This window comes from Poecile atricapillus, chromosome 3, assembly GCF_030490865.1.
Source record: "Poecile atricapillus isolate bPoeAtr1 chromosome 3, bPoeAtr1.hap1, whole genome shotgun sequence".
Classification (NCBI taxonomy): Eukaryota; Metazoa; Chordata; class Aves; order Passeriformes; family Paridae; genus Poecile; species Poecile atricapillus.
This window is the reverse complement of record NC_081251.1, coordinates 32508552-32529601: the sequence shown is the minus strand read 5'-3', so window position 1 is coordinate 32529601 and position 21050 is coordinate 32508552. Positions and strand designations below refer to the sequence as shown.

The 21050-nt window shown below is 37.4% G+C and overlaps 1 protein-coding gene across 1 annotated transcript in view; it reads right to left on the bottom strand.

Moving 5' to 3' along the window:
• Positions 1-19874, bottom strand: part of MEI4 (meiotic double-stranded break formation protein 4) — a 67543-nt gene extending 47669 nt beyond the window's left edge. The window contains exons 1-4 of the mRNA XM_058835692.1: positions 19858-19874; positions 19056-19530; positions 10421-10436; positions 9986-10234 (exon numbers count right to left, since the gene is read on the bottom strand). Coding sequence (XP_058691675.1) covers positions 9986-10234; positions 10421-10436; positions 19056-19530; positions 19858-19874 — 757 coding nt within the window. The remainder of the gene's footprint in view (positions 1-9985; positions 10235-10420; positions 10437-19055; positions 19531-19857) is intronic.
• Positions 19875-21050: the final 1176 nt, after the last annotated feature.

Sequence of the window (21050 nt, the reverse complement as noted above, 5' to 3'; positions counted from 1 at the left end):
GGCTCAGCCCGGCAGAGTCACAAACTTCTCCCCCTCCCACTCTTGGAAAACGCGCCTATGTGGTCATTTTCCACAAGGATCCAATCCAGTACCATACTCCTCTGCCTTTGTATTCTCAAATTAAAAGAAATTATAGAAGGTTTGGGCTCACAGGAAATAAATGTTATATTTCATAGCAAGTTAAAAAAGCATTTTTAACACAGAAAACATCCCTAAGTAGCAACCAACAGTACTCTGTATGTTAATAAAACACTACTCAAAAATTTTATTACAGACTTCATTAAATTCACCATTTCAATTTAATTCTGACCATTAATTCAGTCTCTGAAAAAATCCCAGTACCAATGAAAGTACTATTACTGAGATCAAAACTGGAAATGTGGTTTATACTACTCAGTGTTGATTTTCACATCTTTAACATTCAGACATATTTGGAATTGCACAGTATTGGTACGAGCTGACTCAAAATTAAAGGGCTAACTGTAGGGAAATCAATTGCCATTTCAAGGAGGTAGGAGAAGCTGGACATTTAAGGCCAGCCTAGCATTTTATAGATTAACACTGTTTCCAAATGCCCTGCATACCCAAACTGGGAAAGCAAGCAAAGTAGCAAAGGTCTGACTAACAAGAATAGACATCCATCTTTCATGTCTTCTCTCCCTAGGGTTTTGAGCAAAACACATTTCAGAAGAAAAAAATTGAAAGTTGTTTTTGATGCCATTTAAGGAAAATAAGCCTTTCAAGAGAATCCATCTACTCTGAGCTCCACTATGTGGTTGTTTTGTTCCTGTTCTTAATCCCATGGAACAACATGAAAATTGCTCATGAGGATTTAATGAAAAAAATAGAAGTGAAAGGTGAAGAAAAGAGAAAGGGAAGACTAGTACAGTAATATCCACAGAAACCAAGCTTAAGATGTTCCCAAATAAAAGAGGTAGGGTATTCAATTAAGCATTCCTTTTACTAGGAGATAATGCTGCATTTATGGTTAGGTTCCTATCCACCGCAATATCAAACTCCTGTTCCATAATGAGCTTCCAGAAAACCCTCTTACATTAAGTCCCCAATATCAATATCCCTCCTGCCCCAAATATTTCCAGCTAAATGAGAAACATAAAATTCTTAAAATTGTTAAGCCATTTACATGTTCCAGTCATTTGGAAAGGAGGTGGCAGTTCTGTTGTAAAAAAAAAAAAAAAAAAAAAAGCACCAGGAAATAGTTGTTATTTCCCTCAAAATATCTAGAAATAGCTTGTAATTGCTTTCTTGAAAGAAGCTAAACTCATCACTTTGTACTTTACCTACTACTGAAATGAGAAAGCAGCCTTGATGTTCACGCCATGTGGGTATCAAGTAAATAAATAAATAAAAGGAATGGCATTAAGCCTGCCTCAAACTAACAAGAATCCTTAAATACTAATTTCAAGAACATTTGACTATAAGTGTATTGGAACAAGAAATATGAAAATTTAGTGTGTGTGATAAAGTGACCACAAATTTTACAACACCATAAGTAATGAAATATCTGGTCATGAACAACTTTACAATGACCTTAAATTTGTCACATCAAATTCAGGAAATATTTAAATTCTTAATTCTTATTTAGGACTTTAGCTCCTTACTTAGTTAAGATCCTGAGTTGAGAAACAAAGCAAGATGTGGTCCCACAGAGAGCCTTGGGGTGCAAAGGCTGAAGAACTCACATCCCTCTACACATATCCCCTAGGGCAGAAAGAGTATGGCCTGAAAATCAGAAGCCAATCAAGGGATGAGGGAATGACTTACATACTGCGCAGTGTGGCAGCAAGGTGTGCAGGCACTAGAACTCACATGTACAAACTGTACAAAACAGAGGCTTTCATCAGGGCAGTGAGGTGCCAACCAGCCCATGACTAGAGAACAGGGAGTCCTAAGGAAGCAGAGCTCTAGAAAACACCAAAGTCAATCCCATCTCACACATTCATTCTCTCACTACCCAATGTGGAGTAAAAGAGGCAGCTTGTGTAAGATCTGTGTAATAGGAGCTGTAGTGGTGGAAGATGCATTCTTAAGGCACTCTGCTGGTGGCTGCCTCAGACCAGAGAACATTTGAATGACAAAGGCCAAATGCATGTAGTTCTAAATTTAAAAACTGGAAGAAGAATTCTCAACTGATGAAATTGCTGTGAAATGCTAAAACAATCTTCAAGTCTTTCAAAAAACTTAATCTACCTGCAGTTCCACCATCAACAGGGACTGCAGAACAGAAAAGTGACTTGAAGGTGGCAGAGATGAGAAGCAAGGTGAAGACATGATCTGAACTCTGCAAAGAAAAAATTACCTCAGTGTTAAGCATTAGACATTGTTTATATTCTCTCATTTCATGAGCAGACACATGGATTATCACATGAAAATCAAAACCACTGACATCAGATATGTAAAACTCTCTTAAAACTCAGTTACAATTGATACTCTCAGCTCCACTTCTAAAAGAAAAAACAAGAGACAAGTAAAAATGCGACATTCATAGAAACCTCTTTGATGATACGGCATTCTGCTTTCCAAGTAGGCGTTCAGTCAATAACCTCTAAAGGAAACGAAAACCTGAAATTATGTCCATGTCTACATTTCTCAAGGCTCTGTTATTCTTCACTTAATTTTCATTGATTGGTTTGATTGAAATGCAGTTTCCCTGAACAATAAATCAAGTTTATTTTCTTATTTAAAACCCCATGCAGTTTCTTTGCTTTTCTTTCATGTGCAACTCTGTTCTGCTGTTTTCATTACTAACCAAGCTGATTGAAGAAAAAAACAACTCTCCCTCCTTCATGAACTCTTATGTCTTTAGTACCCCATTGTTGTCCTGACCTGGAACCAAGCCAAACTTCTATGTTCATTATTCCATAATAATAATGCCATAATATTGTTGAATATTAGAAAATATTAGAATTCTCCAAATAAGAAGTTTTAGAAGCCTTTTATCCCACAATTTGCTTCTGCATCTCCATGGGGTATTTTTTTTGTAACTGGCTTAGAAAAGTCTCATTTAAATGCAAGGTGCTTTTTTATGCTAAAGGTGCATGCTGACATATTTTATCCCATTTAGGGATAATTTCGTAGAAATGAATATAGGACTGAGTATGTAAAATTCTCAAATTGTTCAATGCTAGGGCTTAAATGCTCCTCTAAAGGCTTAGAAGAATATACTTCAATTTGTTAGGGATTTTGCTTACAGAAAGCACTAAATGTTTAGAATTCAGTAAGAACTGAGAAGGATTTTGAGGATATAAACATTCATTTTTAAGGGATGTCTGTAGATGACAGCACAAATCTTCCTCAGTTCAAGTCAAATAAAGCAAACTTGCAGTAAAGATACTTGAGTCAGTTAATGCTCATCAGGCAGCTTTGACAACAAAAGATCTGACAAGCTTTACGATATTGACCATCTCAATGACATGACTGAAATTTGAGTTCTAAGCCAAACAGGGGATATTTCAAAATACTACATGAATTAATGTTATCTTTAAAGACTACCTGACTGAACTGGTAGTACTATACTGAAAGCATTATGTCTTTGTGAAAATGCTCTGCATTATGAAACACACTGAGCTTTGCTAAGAGACAGGAAATAGCCAGTGAAGACTGCAATGATCTGGATGCAACTTAGGGAGCTGAAGGCTAAAATGAAGTTGACTCCCTAAGAAATCAGCTGAAGTGTGCCTTCATAAAAACATCACTTTTCTTGAATACAACATGGTATAAATTCTTGCCTTTTCTATCTTTATATATCCAGAAGGATACAAACAAAGATCTGCTTGAGGAACTAGATCCTAAGTTTGAATTGGGTTAAGTTGCCCAAAAGGACTGTGAAATCTCCATCCTCAGAGATACCTAGAAAATATCTGGACATGGTCCTGCACAACTGGCTCTAGGTGACTGTGCTTGACAAGAGGCTTGGACAAAATGATCATCAGTAGCCCCTTCCAACCTCCACCATTTTGTGATTCTGTATTTCCAGGAAAAAAATTGACCAATTCCTAGCTTCCCACAGTGAAATTAAAGACAAAAGGATCCTAATTGCCATGGCCACACTTCTTAACCTGTTTATACCATATACATTCAGTTTTCCCCAAAACTATCATTCTGTTACCCAGAAGAAAAGAAATTAGTCTACACTAATTCCACTTGCTTTTATAAACCCTATTCCTAATAATCACTCTGCATCTTGTAACGAATTAATTAAATAGTAACAATTTTTTTTCTTGCTCAGAAAATTGGGTTGGTTTTGCCTCTGAATGGGTTCCTTACACAGAAATCTGGAAAGAAAAGGATGCTTCTTGGGCCCCTTTACCCCAAGTATGCGCTTAGAACAGCTGTAGCAATGCCATTGGATAAGATAGGCAGCACCTGTTTTCAAAGGGAGAAAGTTTCCACAACCAAAACTGACCTGTTATCCATGGAAGGAGCAGTACTCTGAGATTTCAGTGAATTATTACACTCCAGCTGGTGCTTTTTGCAGATTGCAAATTAACTTATTTAATTATCCTGAAAAGGCCTCAGCTTTCATAAAGTTCCTCATTGTGTCAATACAATTATGGAGAACAGATTTATCTCATCATCATATTCCAAGAGTCATATTCCTATAAATCTGTGCTAAACACAATTTAACTTCATTTTTGCCATCTCACAGATCTGCTCTTATTTCTTTGTTCTCCTCATAACAACATAAAATACTTCTTAAGTTGTGAGACATTCCTCGCCATGCTGCCTACTTGCAGCATTACCACTGGTAGATGCATGGGAATACACCAGCACACTTAAGATGTCAAATGACATTTCTGAAGTACAGTTTGTCTGACAGCCCTATGCCTTAGAGAAAAAAATGTTGAGATGACACACTGGGCTCCCCTTATGGATCTGTATGGAGAGAAAGACACCTATTCTTATTTGAGGGGGATGGAGAGGCAAGATGTAGAAAGGTAGAATGTCTTTATGCAGAAACATCCCTAAGCACCTGAAAAAATAATCAGAACTGTTTTCCATGGCAACATCAAATTAAGAGTTGACTGCTGGCCAATGGAGAATCCTCTGACCTTACAGAAAGGAAGACAGAAGTAAAAGATACCCCTCAGAGGCTGACAGTTCCTCTGCAAATGTTGTGCTTTTGTACTCCTTCCAAATACCAGGGGGGGAAAGTGATGACAGGACACAACAATCTGTAACAGCTGCTCATTTACACACACTAACCTGAAAAAAATAGCTTTTCCTTAAACATAGCATGGTAACTTGGAAATTCTAGTCTGTAGTCCTCTACCTTATCACAATGTCATAGGAACTAAAATTGTTGCTAAGTGCTATTTACAACATACGCAAATCCACATTTCACACTATTTCATCTACCTTCTGGGGAGGGAAATAATTCTCTCCCCAGAAATAGACAAATGTGTTTGTATCATTACTATTCAGTCAGATGTGGACTGCAGTTATTCCCACTAACAAAGAAGACTCCTTTATGAGGCTGCAGGTAACATACCCACTGAGGAAATCTTCAGGTTCTAGTCTGACTTTTTGGAATCCAACTGATTGGCTCCTTTTTGAAAATGAGCTTTAAAAATCTATTATCAATTATGTTCTCTCACCACTCCTTTTCATGTAAGGAGGCAGAGGAAACATCACCAGCTACACTACTTAAGTCATGATGGAGAGCTTTGCCCTTTCAGAAGTTTGAAATAGAATTATTCAGTAAATATTTTGACTGGCCATCATTTTTTATGCCATCATCAAAGCAGGACTTATCTGATCCTGTCTTTGCCTACCCAGGAAATCCTGGGGTATAAAATGAGCACCCAGAGTTTCTGCCTCTCTCTTTTGAGCAAGAAATTTCCATGCCATGACTTACAGGGAAGTGGAAAGGGAAGAGAAGGCTGAATTCAGTGGCCCAAAGCAAGGCTGCTGGTAAACTGTAGCTATGTAATGTTTATAATCAGTTTTACTTCAGCTGTTGAACTGGCTGGTTCCAGTTCCATAAACTCCCAGTGAGAAGAAATGAGACTGCAGTGTTTTCATTTGTGCTAATCTACAAAGGAAGTTGTTCCCTTTTTTCCACACATACAACTAATTGCCTCAAGAAACACACCAAATTAATGAGTGAAGCAGGAGATAAAAATTCTTTTTTTTTCTCTGTGTATTATATTCCCCAAAAAAGATACAAGCTGCTTCTTTGACACAGAGAATAAATCTAGGGGACAGTTTCCTGAAAGGTGAAACACAGTCCCAGGATAAAAAACAGGATACAGTTAAAAATCAGACATCCAGGTTAAACACACTGCGACTCAGAGGTCATCATTTCCCTAAACACACAGACACACTGTGGTAGGGTGGCTGGCACATGTGCTACTGTGGAGGCTAAAACCAGGAGGGAATTCCAGAACACAGCAGAGTTCTACTGTAAATTATCTATAAAAGGAAGAGTAAATGAATTCTAAAAAGGTATATGGTGAAAAGAATCTGGTTTTTATTTTAATTAGAGGAGCAAGCAGTTCAGTGAATTTCTACCTGGTACATAAGAATGGAATAATTTGAACCAAGTTTGAAGGTGAAGCTAAGGAAGAGGGAACACTTGTGACAAGTTTTGCTAAGCATATACTCTGGATAATCGATTTGGAACCTTCAAGAGTATCAGCTGGAAGCAACCAAGGTAATAAACATCTATCCTTTAAATTGTCATTCCTAAAATATATGCTTGGCAAAAAAAGGGTAGAATACTGCATTTATGCCTTCTTGGGCTGGAGTAACAGCTGCAGGCTTTTCAGAGCCCTTTAACACTTTTTTTCTGCCAAGAAACAATACGATCATTGATTTTATGAACTGGTAAGAGTGAAGGAATTTGTCTTAGAGGACGGGTGCTCCAATCCATGAACCTATCAATTCATCAATGCTTTGTAAGACCCTTTATCTTTTCTTGTTGCTCCAAAGCAGTGACAGCACAACGCTCAAATAATATAAATGCTTATTCTTAGAATAACACCAAGAAGTTTCTATCCTCCTTTCTGTGAAATTTTAACCTGAATCAAAGAAAGGCATGAAACTTTGATTTAATATGAAATTTGACTTCTTTTCCTACCCATGAGCATAGTTGTCAGGACAACACTGTCAAGGTGAAAAATAACAGAAAATTGCAAAAAGATTTGTTTCTCCTCCTCCTCATATGATTGACATACAGCCAAAAGCACTACCAAGGAATAGAGCCTATGTATTCAGAAAGACAACTGAACAATAAGTCAAATAAGGAACTTCCAGACACAGCACAGTCAATGAATACTCACCACTGCACTTCATAAAAAACACATTAATCTGTAAGAACTCATATCACCAAGCAGCTTATCTGCAGCAAAGCATGCTTCTCCCCCTAAGTTAGGAACCCACAACTGTTTTAGTGTCTCTGCGGACAAAGAACTATTCAGATGGGACAAAGAAATTTAGGCACCACTTCTTTTAAAAATGGATTTTCTTTTATTTATCCTTCATGTATTTGCACATCCATACTGTGCTCAACTGTATGTGGAGGGGGAAAACAGGTACCACAGCTTCAAAGAGCTCACAAATTTCTTACATTAGGGAAATAAAACTCCATGGGCAGTTTCTAATAATTCCTGAAGCTTCTGAAAGACCTACTACTATTACTACAAACAGCAGGTGGGAAAGGAAAGCTCTCACATTCGAGATGCAAAGCAGAAAAGACACAGGTGCAAAGTGAACCTTGGCAGAAGAACTCAAACTCTTCAGTTTTCAAGAGGCACCAGCAGGAATAAATTCAGTCTCATCCTTACTGCATGAGATTTTTCTGGTGGTGGATTTTGTGAAACCCAGATATTCCTGTATCTAAAGAGCTGTTACTGAAAAAAGAAGAAAGCCATAGAAAGGCTGGGGGTTTGAAATATTTTTAAGAGGCTGCATTATTTAAAGCAGAAAACTAACTCTAGAAATGAGGCTGGAGAAATGAGTGGAGGAGGAAAAGGATCCAGGATTTCTGCAGATTACTTGGTGCTAAGAACAATCCTAGTTATCATCCTCAGCCCTAAAGAACATACCTCTGGTATAATATTAGGTGGTAAACCTGTAAATGATGGCTTGATGGATCTATAACAGTTTCCAGTTTCACTTGAATGGATGAAATACCACTTATTACCACTTTTTCTCCTAACTTAGATTCAATCTCCTTGTGCCTTTGTATCTCAGCAGTAGCCACCCTTTAGCTTCTGCTCTCCACGGGCTTGAGAAATCTCAAAACTGGCACAACACACACAAAAATATTGTTTTTTATCTTGGGGCAAAAGATGTCAGTGGCCCCTGTTTCAGGTAGGCCCTGTTTCTACAACCATGTTCCCATACATGCCAACCACAGATGTTCTGCTATTGATATATATCATCAACTTGATACCCCAAGGAGTGCATAGATCTCACCCACAGATATTCCATCAGGTACCATTAACAATCTTTCTTTATTCAAAAGCATTTGTATCCAGTGGAACTGTAATCATGAATGCACACTCAGCAGAAACAGTGACATCTCTGTATGTATAAGACATCTAAAATTAGAAAAGATTTATCACATTTTAAGTCTGTGAGCAAACTTCAGTGTGACTAGGGTACTTAAAATTAACATCCCTTGCAAGAGGTGTTATCTGCCAGGGACAGTTTCCTCTGCCTATCTCACAATTAAAATTTAGAGTTCAGAAGAATCTTTCAAAAAATTAGAACACAGAAGTTGCAAATGAATTGATTTTCTTTGCTGTTTTGCTAAATGGTAGTTTTTGCTGTGTTCTGCTTAATCCACAATTAGAATATCCTCTCCAGACATTACATGTTTATAACTTCCTCCTGATAATTTGCAGCCAGTTCTTCAAAACATAAGACACCTGTTGGAAACTGCATCTTAAAGGTTACTTTTAGTCTTAAATGTCATGTTTGCAATAGGTTGCAGAAAATAGACAACAACAAAGTAAGAACAGTCATTAAATCGCTTCTCTGTAGAGAAAGTTCTATTATACAAATTAAATACATACACCATTAGAGCTTGTAGCTGAAGTCTAATGATCCCCCCATCAGTCAATGTTACAAATTAGAAATCTTTAGGCAAGGCAATAAAGACACTACTGTTTCAGTACAAAAGCAGTGGGGTAAAGCCTCATCAAGTTTTCCACCAGGGAACCTTCTAAAAATATCAAGTCATAAAACAATTAGCTATACATCCAGATTTTAGAGATTCCCTCAACAGTGAACTTTCTCTCTCCTTCAGCCCAGAGTGTTTTGACCTCCATCTTCCAGGAAAGTATCTCCCCAGAGCCTTTAGAAATCCTCCACTGCTTATTTTCAAGCTCACACAGTGCCACTGATATCTTAAATTGAGCATGACTTACTACACATGCACAAGTCTGAAAAACAGTGCTGTTTGAGACTTTTTTTTTTAATCTTCTTTGACTAAAAGCTTTCCTGAATCAATAATATCAGACTCATAATATTTTATCATATGCTGTGAAAAACATTCACAGAAATAACAAATACATAGCCCTGTTACCTATATTAGGGATTATTGCTTCCAACACTTTAGGCTGAAATTCTGATTGTAAAATCTTTAGGGTGGTTAAAAAATATGAAATATGTCTTTAAGACATGTTCCAAATGTAAACACAAATTAGTTCTTACAAACTAGTATTTTCAAGATTATATAGCGACATTGTGTATTGACAAGTTTTGCCTGCAATTTTTTTGTATAATACATATTGATTCTGAAAGTTAAATATATAAATTCTTCATAAGCATCAAATTTTCAAGCACAATCCCATTTCAAATGAATTAAGTGTCCCACTATCTCAGAACTTTGGGGAAAACAAAAAACTGTACACTGAACACTCTCACAGCTAAGTACAAGAAATGGTACAGGCAACATGAAAGCTGCTTGGTTCCTTGCTATTGCAACACAGCCAGAAATATTTGAGTAACTTACTATTTTCCAAGCAGAATCTTGGAGAGATCCTGTTCAAAAGAAGTTCCTGCCGTAATCGAAGAACTTCAGCTTCCAGCACTTCCACTTTCCATTTCCATCCAAAATCTTGTTCGGATACAATTTTGGAAAGGTACTCTGTGTATTCTTTGGAACTCTTCCCTGGTGGTTTTGAGTGGATAATTGCAAAAGCCAATGCTAGTTTTGATATTTTCAAATATGAAATTTGATTTTCTCTTCTGCCTTTGATTTCTATTGCATTAGAAAAACAGAAAACAAAAAGGTTACTTCACTATGACTCCATTAAGGAAATTATGCACAATATTTTCTTGTGTTTGAAAACTGTTCAATAGTGAGACCAATTCTTTAATTTCTAGTGCATTCCTAAATCACCAAGGAGAACAGAAACACAAGCATCTGTGCAAAAACAGAACATACCATGAGCTGCGCTCAGCTATAAAAATAAAATCCAGTGTTTGAGAATAACTGTGGAAATAGTAAGCACTTCAAATAGGCTTATCCTATCAAAATTTTAAAGGCAGATATAATCTCCACTAAAACAAGGATGAAAGAAGTAAAAATATTAACCTCAAGAAACCCACCCGGACACTCCCTCCCCTCCGCAAAAGAATTCTAAACCTATGACAGAAAAATTAATTTGGGGTTATTTATACTTAAATACAATACATATAATTTCTTGAAAGTTTACCATAAAGTCCCAGTACTCAAAAGATAAAACTTTGAGGTTGTCTCTGGTTTTGTACACCTGGTATTGATGCCCTTGAAGTTTTAAGTCTACATTAAGCATCAAGCCTGCAGAAAGCTAAGCAGACAGCTTCAAAGTGATGCAAGTGCCTAGTAAGGTAAGAGAAGACAGTTTTATAAGCTTTGTTACAAACAGTGAGGATGGGGAAAAGGCATTATTAAGTGTCAGAGAAACAAATATCTAAATAGATAATTGCATCATGTGCAACAGCACAGAGCCTAGAGTAGAGAAGGAAAATGGGAAATTAAAACAAACTAACATTAACCACTCTGTCAAATTAGAAAAGTTACTTTTTTTTTCCTAATTCCACACCATTTTCATTCAGTTTTTCAATGTATTTTTTTCCTGAAAAAACATCACTCCCAAAATCATAATTTAAGAAAAAAAAATCACTTCCTACACTTTTACCCTAACCTTGACTTCTATGTTTTTCTCCCAATGCTGTTTTTTTCTTGTCAAAACTGTAGGTTAAGCACTAATAAGTTCTGTTGAGTAACTCTGAAAAAGTCACAGCACAGGTTTGAAAAAGTTATTTTAGGTCATCCTTTCATCACATCATCTGCTATCACTAAGCTGATTTCTTCCTCTGGTTCTACTCAACTTTGGATAGTAAGTCATAAATCATCATATATTCATTTATCCATCGGGGACACTTACAGAAAGCACTGCTTTTTAAGTATTTCTTTCATTTTTAAAATACTTCTGAAATGCACAAACAATCCCTGTGCACTCCTTGCACACTGTCCATTCAGACACAGCAGACAGTTAACACTTTATGTAGTACAGAGCACAAAGGACAAGAGTGCAAAAATTCTTTTGGATCTATTTACCTACAGCTATATTTTAGGCTACTCTTCTCTCTACTTGAAACACTCCATTCCTGTTGTGTGTCAAGGCAAAATCATCTAAGCTAAGCCACCAGTGCATTCTTAAAGTTAATTAAATAGTAAACCTTTAGAAACTGAACTATACAGTATATATCCCTTACTTAAAGCAGTTGTACACTAAATGGTACTTTCGCAAAATTTCTAATAAAGAAAATCTATTTCACACAACTTTTCAATTAATATCTAGAATTTCAGTGAGAAGCAGAAATTGATTCTCTCAATCTCAAAGGATTATCACAACTGTGGGACAGCTAACTGGACTCTTGTCTAATTGGACAAGACTCTTGCTTGCCTAATACATCAAAGGAAATGTTTAAAAATACAAAAGCATGCAAGTAATGGAACTGCCTTCAAAGCTGTGAAAAAAATGAAATACATGGAACACACTGAAAGAAGATTAAACAGTAAGGTATCCAAAACATTGGGCTTTGAATCTGAAAGGTGCTTCCCAGATTATCTCATCAACAGAAATTTCACCCAGATATTACTCAAACAGTGGTTGTCAAGCACCATTTTTACCAAGTCCCTGTGCAGAGCAGAACGATAAAATAGGGCAGGAAGAAAAATGTCTTAAACCGCTTGTTTAACATTTTGGTACCTCCAGAGACTACTCTGCCAAAGCTTTCTGATTCATCTTCCTTTTAAGGATAAACACATATTTACTTTCTGCTTCACAACATGTTTTGTCAGTATTAATATTTTCCTTTAAATTATTTTCACAGAAGTTGCAAAATGACCAACATTCCAGTATGGGCCAGGGAGTGGTATTTATTCCAGCATTTTATGAATGCTCAGGTTCCTTTTATCATCAGAGTCACCACCAATGCCTTATTTACTGTATTCTATTTGTCCTTACAGGGCATAGTATTACATAGAAAATACAAAGTTTGCTGTCTGACCACTGACATATTACCACTATGCTATTAGTGTGAAATGATACTTTGGTAGCATTTTTTTGACCACCCACCCATTATCAAAAAAAAACGAAAGTCACTTTTTCATTTTGTTTTGAAAGGGACTGATATGTTTTAAGCATAACAAAAACCTTAGTGCACAAGATAACAGTACAATGGAGACAAGTAAAAGGAACTTTCCACCACAACATTCCAAAATGCTATTTTCTGAAGTAGATGTATCCCTAGTGAGTCATATAAACCACATGAACCATTACCTAATTTTGCTTTGAGAATCTTAAATAGCATTCCACCTTAACACTTAAGACATACATTTAATTAATGAATTAATGCAATTTGGGGTTTGAGGGAGGCATTTTCCTCTTTATTATCTTATACAGACTCATTTCTATAGTAGGAGTGCCTTACACTGAATGAGTTTAGGGAGATATTCTGGTGGCAAAAAATCACTCATTTTCTGGAAAAATTACTTGTAAAGATGCTGTTAGAAAAAAAAACAAACAAAACAAACAGCTCTACAGCAGGATAGATCACAAAACACAGCTGGTTCTTAGGAAAAAGACACAGTGCAGTTTTTGGAGAAGTCATTCTGTTGGAATCACAAAGTCTCTTGTTTAAAAACAGATAATTAATGACAAATAGCAATATTCCTGAATGCATTTCCAGAAAGAAGAGACTTCTTAAAGATTCTATGGAGCATATTCAGATCTTTCACTTGTTTTCTGTTAGTGACACTATCACCATCTCTCCTCATTTCTTCTCTGATTAAGAAAAGATAAGTTTGTGTATTGAAAAGCAGAAGCTCTAAGAGTTGATTGAGGTTTTTCACCATTCCCCTAAAGGGACAACTGCTGTCTCAGAAACTACTATGTAACTCTTCTAGAAAATAGCACACCGGATGATGCTATTAGAAATATGGGGATGCTGGCCAACTGTGCATTAGCAAAAATTGCACAGCAATCTGTTGCTCTCGGGAAGTGCTGAACCACCAAATATATTCCACTGAAAGCATATTGGCAGCTACAGAGTTTTATCAATAATGTTTTTGCTCCTATCAGCACAGAAATTACACCACTGGTTGGCCAGAAAAAAAGTTTTAGAAGCAAACCAAAAACTTTCTTTGACTGAGACAAGTTCCAAACAAGAGTAGAAAACACTCGCCAGTCTAATTCTAGCTGCTAATATATAAATGACATAAAGACAAAGAGAAAGGTTCAAGAATTATCCAAAGCTCCATTCCTGTCATTACTCAGTGTTAAGGAGAGAACCAGTAATTCCTTGCAAACTGCTGGAAGCAGGGCCCAGCTCACTAACAACACACAGCATCTGGTGACAGGTTCCCTATGCAAACCCCTCAATCCACAAGCTGATACTGGAAGAGCTCTCACAGGACACAATTAGTTAAAAACACTGTTGAACACGGCTAAGTCTACAGATCTCCAACACAAGAACGACATCCCATGCTTCCAGCTCTCATGCAGGGAGAGGGTACTGAGAACCCACAGACCTGCTGAGATCCCAGCCATAGAAGACTGCTGAGCAATTATTCACCTGCTGAAATAATTACAAAAGAAATGATCAACTGTCTCGTTCAGCTTTGTTTAACCTAATCAAGGGGAACTGAGATATGGTGCAAGATCTACTGAGGACCTTTGATATAAGTAGGAAACAGGATAACAGAAAGAACCAGGATAAATCTGATTCATAAGCACTACCCTAATTGACCAACCTGCCAGTCCTGTTTTGCAGCTGCATTTGATGCAGCAGCTCACATGAAGAGATTGAAATGTTAAGGGTTAATGATTCAAAGAATCGGCCATTTGCAGAAGGTGATTTTAAGAAGTCTTTAAGGGATGTTTATGGGTAAAGGAGGTGAATTTTATATAATTTACTCTTCTGAGTGGTATATACAGTTTTCTCACTGACCTTGGAAACAGGTAACTCAGAGAGAAATGGGGGGAAGATAGCTAAATTATGCTATGATTTAAAATTATAGGGTATCTCAAACCAAACCCAAGACCTAAACTCACTTGGAATAATTCAACACTTTGACTCATTAATGTCAAAGAATTATAGATCTTAGGTGTGATTTCCAAGTTTGGCCACAAAATTCATGGCTAATAATGGAGGAAAGTGCTGCAAATGTCATAGACAAAACCTTATTGATTATGTCAGGACACTCATTTGTTATTCAGACCACTAACATATAAATTTCAAAAATAATTTAAAAAATTAATAGCATAAGATACAAAAAAGACTGTAATTCATATAATTTCCAGGCCATTCCAGGGCTCAGTTTTCTTCACATGTGAAATTTTTATTTAAAAATAAGATTTGTTGGGACAGGAACAAATTACCATTCACCACTACTACACAGACAGCCCTAAATATAAGAAAAAATGCTTTTCTTTCTAAATTTAAGAGTATGGTCTGTCCTTAAAGGTAAAAACATTAAAGGAAAAACTGTTTTGTTGCCATGATTTTCACTTTAACTAGCCTGTCAATTACACAGTGCAAATAAGGTGAAAAAATTACCCACGTCTTTGTAACCTCATCTGCTTTATACAACAGAAACCAAGACATTGACTCATTATGATGGAGCACAAAATGCTGCAATTGCTCTAACGGAACTGGGCTGAACTCAGACACTTACAGCCACAACATTAAGCAACAATAAAATAAACTTGATTTAATTGGTATGCCTAGCACAATGTCATTTGTGTATATAATAAACAATGATAATGGGACAGCTACATAATCAAGATGAACTGAAGTATGCCTTGTGTTCCAATTAAGCAGCTTTTATTGTAAAAGTGTATATTAAACCAAGGCTACTCCACAGTGTCATCTTTAAACAACCTATGCTCATAATACACAAAGATATGTAATGTGGAGATAGTCAATGAGTGAAGAACTTGCTTTTCATACAACAAGCTTAACAATAACTCCAGCATATTTTTTTCAAATGGACTCAAAATGGTAAAACAATATTGCAAGTAATAAATATATAAAATACTTTAAGTCAAAAGCACAAGGAAACTTAAATGTTGCATGACTTATTTCTTCAAACTATAACTTTTAAATAATTTTAGATTCTAAAATCAAATCTTATAAATTCTCCAAATCCAAATAACAAGAATGAGTTGAAAAAAAAATTTTAGAACTTACTATTATTACCGTATTATAACAATTTCAGAGAATTTAAGAACATAAGCAAGCATAATCCTTCCGGATTTCTGTAACATTTTTGATGTAGATTTATCGCCTCTTAACGACAGAAACCTACAGTTTAGATGGCTACAACTGAGCTAGCTGTCTAGACTTCTTTTATGGGCAGAAACAGAGATTTCTAATGTTAAAAATAAGCCAAGTCGTTTGTACATTTTGTGGTAAAGTCATGAGCCAGAAACATTTGTTTCCCCCCATGGACTACAAAGAGTGTTAAGCCTACATCAGATGCACACACATGTACTGTGGACAGTCAACTGCTCTGAGATGAGCTGGTGCACCACAGGCAGTAAAGCTGAGACCTTCAAAGACCTATTTAAGGTACCTAACTAACAAGAGAAATTCTGCAAGGTTGAGAGCAGCACCCCTTAAAAGGCGTTTGTAATTTTAGATCTTTTCGCTATCTCTTGGGAGGGAAAAAAAAAAAAAAAAAAGCCTTCTAGAAGAAAACCCGAAAGTCATGGAAAAAAGTTTGTGAGAATAACCTAGTGAACATATTACAGTGCACACAATAGCAGACAGGTTCAAATAAAAGACATGAGAAACATCAAATACATTCAGAATTATATGAGCATAAAAAATCAGTTTGGCTCCTCAAAGTTTCTTTGCCTCACTCTTCAACAAGATCATTTGAAAATAATAAATTAAGCCTGAGTTTTACAGTAGTTTCAAACTGTGTATATATATTCTCCCTATTCTTCCTTTTGCACTCCTTTTTCTCCTCCAACAGGCCTTTTTTATGTGTCACTCACAACATTTAGTGAATCTGGCACACAGTACCATTACTATGTTTCTCTTTACTATTCTGACTACTAAAGACACTAATGTGTTTCCAGAATAGGGAATTTATTCTAAAAAACCTGCTGCTCAGAAATTAAAGTATAACTCAGTGGTGTAAATTTATCTATTCTTATGTCAGCACAGATTTCTTCTGCTACCAAAACAGAACTGTGCTCACTTAATCAGCTGCGTGTAAATCCACTTGGTTTGCGAACTGAGGAGATACCTTTCATTATAGCTTCATAAGATGAAATGTTGGAAACCATGAAATTCAAGCCCTCATTTTTTTACAAAGTTTCATATATGCTAATAATAATTACATAAAGAATAAATTTACAACTGGCATTTGGGACTGTGGAAAACAATCCCAGCCTTTATACACCGTCAAGTTACAACAAGAAAGCAGCCCGTAACTCCCCAGTTTTACCTATTGCCATGACTATAGTAGCTTTTGAATGCATAATTTCAAAGCACAGTTCAAAAAAAAGTAATCATCACGAGTTTGGAGGATTATACAAAGACTATTTTCTTATCTCCTCTTCCCATGTTAAAATATAGTGCCTAAAATATCACCATAATTTCCTTTCCAGTTTCACACTTTCAGCCTTTACCTGAAAAATTCCATTTCCACAAGTTTTTAAACCTAAAAGATCAGTATCTTTCAGTGATACTGATTCACTCAAGTAACCTTCCAGAATGCATCCATTGTATTTTAAAAACCTTAGTTTTGTGCTTCTTACAGAAATTTAATACAGGTTGAAAGAAAGATGAGGTTGTTCAGAAGGAAGGAAATGTTTCTAATAGAGGACAAGGAAAAAAGGGAATACTGCTAGGAATCCAGCATACAGCATGGAATAGAGAATGAATCCTTACATACACTATAGCTACTAACAGAACTATACCCACATTTAAATATGTAGTGTCTAAATCATAATTTATGAAGCACTGGAGCGAACCACAGAATAGACTTGCCAAGGATTCACAGCGAAGTCCATAGACAAGTACTTTTTTACACTTTAATCTGGCTCAACATCTAAGCCATGAAGATGATCAGAAGGCTGGAAGACCTCTCCTCTGAATGCAGGTTGAGAGAGTTGAAGCTGCTAAGCCTGGAGAAGAGAATGCTCCAGTGTGCCTTTCAGCACCTAAAGGGTATTACAAGAAAACTGGAGGGGGACTTTTACAAGTGCAAGACAAGAGGGAATGACTTTAAACTAGAAGATGGCACATTTACATTAGATATTAGAAAGAAATTCTTTACTGTGAGGGTGATGAGCCATTGGAACAGATTGCCTGGAGAAGCTGTGGATGCAAATCTTGGTTTTAGCTGGGACATTTTCTTTTTAGTAGCTGTTACAAAGCTGTGGATTTTGGATTTAGTATGAGAATTATGTTGATAACATGCGAATGTTTTGGCTAATGCTATATAGTGTTTACCCTAAGTCAAGGACTTTATGTCTCATGCTCTGCTACTGAGGAGCTGCACAGAAAGCTGGGAGGTGAGCAAGGCCAGGAGAGGTGACCCAAACTGGCCAAAGGAATATTGGGATCTCTCTTCAGAAATGGGACGGACATTGGTGATCAGGAGCTGAGCAACTATCTTCATCACTTATTTCTCTTTGGTTCTGTTATTCTCCTTTCCTTTCCAAGACAATTCTTCTTAATCATATTAATAGCATACTTAGTATTGCTTTTATAATATTTTATTTCAATTATTAAGTTTTACTTACCTCAACCAATTAGGTTTATTTTTTTTTATTATTTTTTTTTTTTTATGACTATCCCCACTGGGGTTGGGGGACTGAACAAAAAGGCTGTGTGGTACTTCATTGCTAGCCAGGGTTAAACTCCATTGCTGGAAGTGTTCAAGACAAGGATGGATTGGATTTTGAGCAACCTGGTCTAGTGGAAGGTGTCCCTGCTCATAGCATAAGGGTGGGAACTATATAATCTTTAAGGACCTAGAACTCCAGGTCATTCTGTAATGATACAATATTAATCATTACTTTCTTCTGTCAGTCAATGAGAAAAATGCAAGTGACTAAGCCCTATGATTTCTGAATTCCTAAAGTCAGTCACCAGAAACTACCGTTTCAATTCACTAACATTACAAGTAATCAGGTAAAAATATTGATAACTTTGATAATTCTTTGATATTCTATTGTATCTATTTATTCACACAACTTTTTGCTTTTTTTTTTTTTTTTTTTTTTTTTTTTTTTTTTTTTTTAATCCGGAGCACTAACAACATTAATTGAATCGCAGCATCCATCCAACAAAACTTCACAACAGTAGTGTTTTTCCTTGTGACTCAGGTGAAATGGTCAGGAGAAAACTTCAGATTTATAACTTATAAAAAGAGAAACATGTAATAAATAGTTGATAGTCTTCATTATTATTAACCAAAGCAGTGCAGTTTTCATAAGAAGGCTTCCATTTCCTCCCAAATGAACTCAACCTTTCCTCAGGAACCCCCTCTTTGATCACCTCGGGCTGACCGCTAAGGCCTCCCGCAGGGGGACGAGGCAGGCGTCCCAGGGGAACCAGGTTGTTGTTCCAGGGGAACCAGGAGCACCGTCCGAAGCAGCCCTGGGCACAGAGTTTGCACATGAGGGATGTCCCCAGAGGCCACTGACACCGCTGGGTGGGGGCATCTCCCGGGCCCGGTGCTCTCCCCTGGGAGCCCTCTCCCATCCTCCCTCACAAGCCTCCACGGAAGCCCCGGCAGCCTCGCGCTCCGTCCCACCTGCAGCGGCGGCGGCCGCGCCGCGGGGCTCCATGGCCCGGGGCCGGAACGCGGCCTCTCCGCCGCCGCTGCGGCCAGGCACAGCCCCGGCCCCGCGGTACGGTGCTGGCAGCTGCTCGGTGCGGGCCCTTCGCTCCGGCTCGTGTTTATTTGGGCCGAACACGGCTCTGCCCTGCGGGAGTCGGCAGAGCCCGCCGAGTCGCGGGCCTCGCTTCCCGCTGCCGGGGCTGCAGTGAAAGGGAAGCGCGAAGGCCAGCTGGCTGCACAGGCCGCCTCAGTCGGGAAGGTGCAGGAAGGGGGAAGCCATGGAACCCCACATGAGACATCTGAAGGCCCTTGGTGCTTCCGCCCGGGAAGGAAGGGAGCGGAGCTGTGGGCAGGCTTGTAGCGAACGTGGCCTGCCTGTCCCAGCCCTGGAGTCCGGCCGCACGCTGGGCCTCGGGGGTCACCCGGAACCATCCCCTGTGCTTTCAAACTTGTTACTGCTATAAATTGCATCAAGGTCTCTCAGAGTGTTTTACTGATTAACTTACGCTTCTTTAAACTTTTCTTACCTAAAATACAGCCCCATATTAGCGACTGCGCAGAAAATTAACTGTATCCCAGCCAAAACCAGCACAGTATCTTAAGAGGAAATAGGCTCATGAAACTAAAGAACAGTATTTCTTTAACACTGGATTAGAAATAGAATCTGCCTTTTAGTGGAAACTCTGTGAGCCAAGCTCACCAGTTGAGAAATTATCCGTGAAAAACTCTGTTCTCTATACCAACTGTGCTGAGGAGGCTGGGATAAGGCTTGTCCAGAAATGGAGTCTATAGAGGCCTAGACCCATAGAATCATTTTGGCCTTTAAGATCATGGATCCCAACCATTAACTCAGCACTTCCAAGTCCACCACTCAATCGTGTCCCTCAGTGCCACATCTACACACCTTTTAAATACTTTAGGGATGGTGGCTCCACCACTTCCCAGGGCAGTCTGTTCTAATGCTTGACAGCCTGAAGAAATTTTTACTAATACTTGGTTGAGGAGGCTGAGGACAGAGGATGGAAGAGATAAGAAATGAGTAATGAAGTCACATGCATTAGGTGCAATTAGGCTTATCACAATATATCAAGTTTTTAAGTGGTGGGGGGGTCAGTGTTTCTGAACACAGCAATATTCAGATGTAACAAACAATACACACTTTTAAAACCCTCATACCCATTTCTTGGATAATCTAAGCAGCATAATTTTTATCATATTCTTTTCCTAAAAAAACTTATTTTTTATCAATATACATTGTGGAAAACTTCTGAGCTAATAAACATTTTCTGTTTGGTTTTTTTTTTTTTTAATTTTGAAAGATTTACCTCCCGAATGACAGAAAACTGTTAACACATTGAAACATTCATTTTAGACTTCAAATGATAAAAATAAAATACATAGAATAAATTAGCATTTTCATTCTGACAGTACTCCTTATTCCTCATTGAAACTCAAGGAAAAAAATAACAAAACATTCTTCAGTTTTCTATAAAAGTGACATATCAGCAGCTTTGCTATCATTTTCTGTGCATCTTTTGTGCATGTAAGTGATGCAGATGCTTTGCAAACTGGACACTCATTATGTAGACTGGAACATCCATGTTTTCATATAATCTTCTGAGACTGAAATAAAAGATTCAGAGACATCAGTTTGCAAACCTGTCACGTGTAAACAGAGAGCTGAACCTAAAAAGTAGAATTAGGCAGGAGCCTATATTAC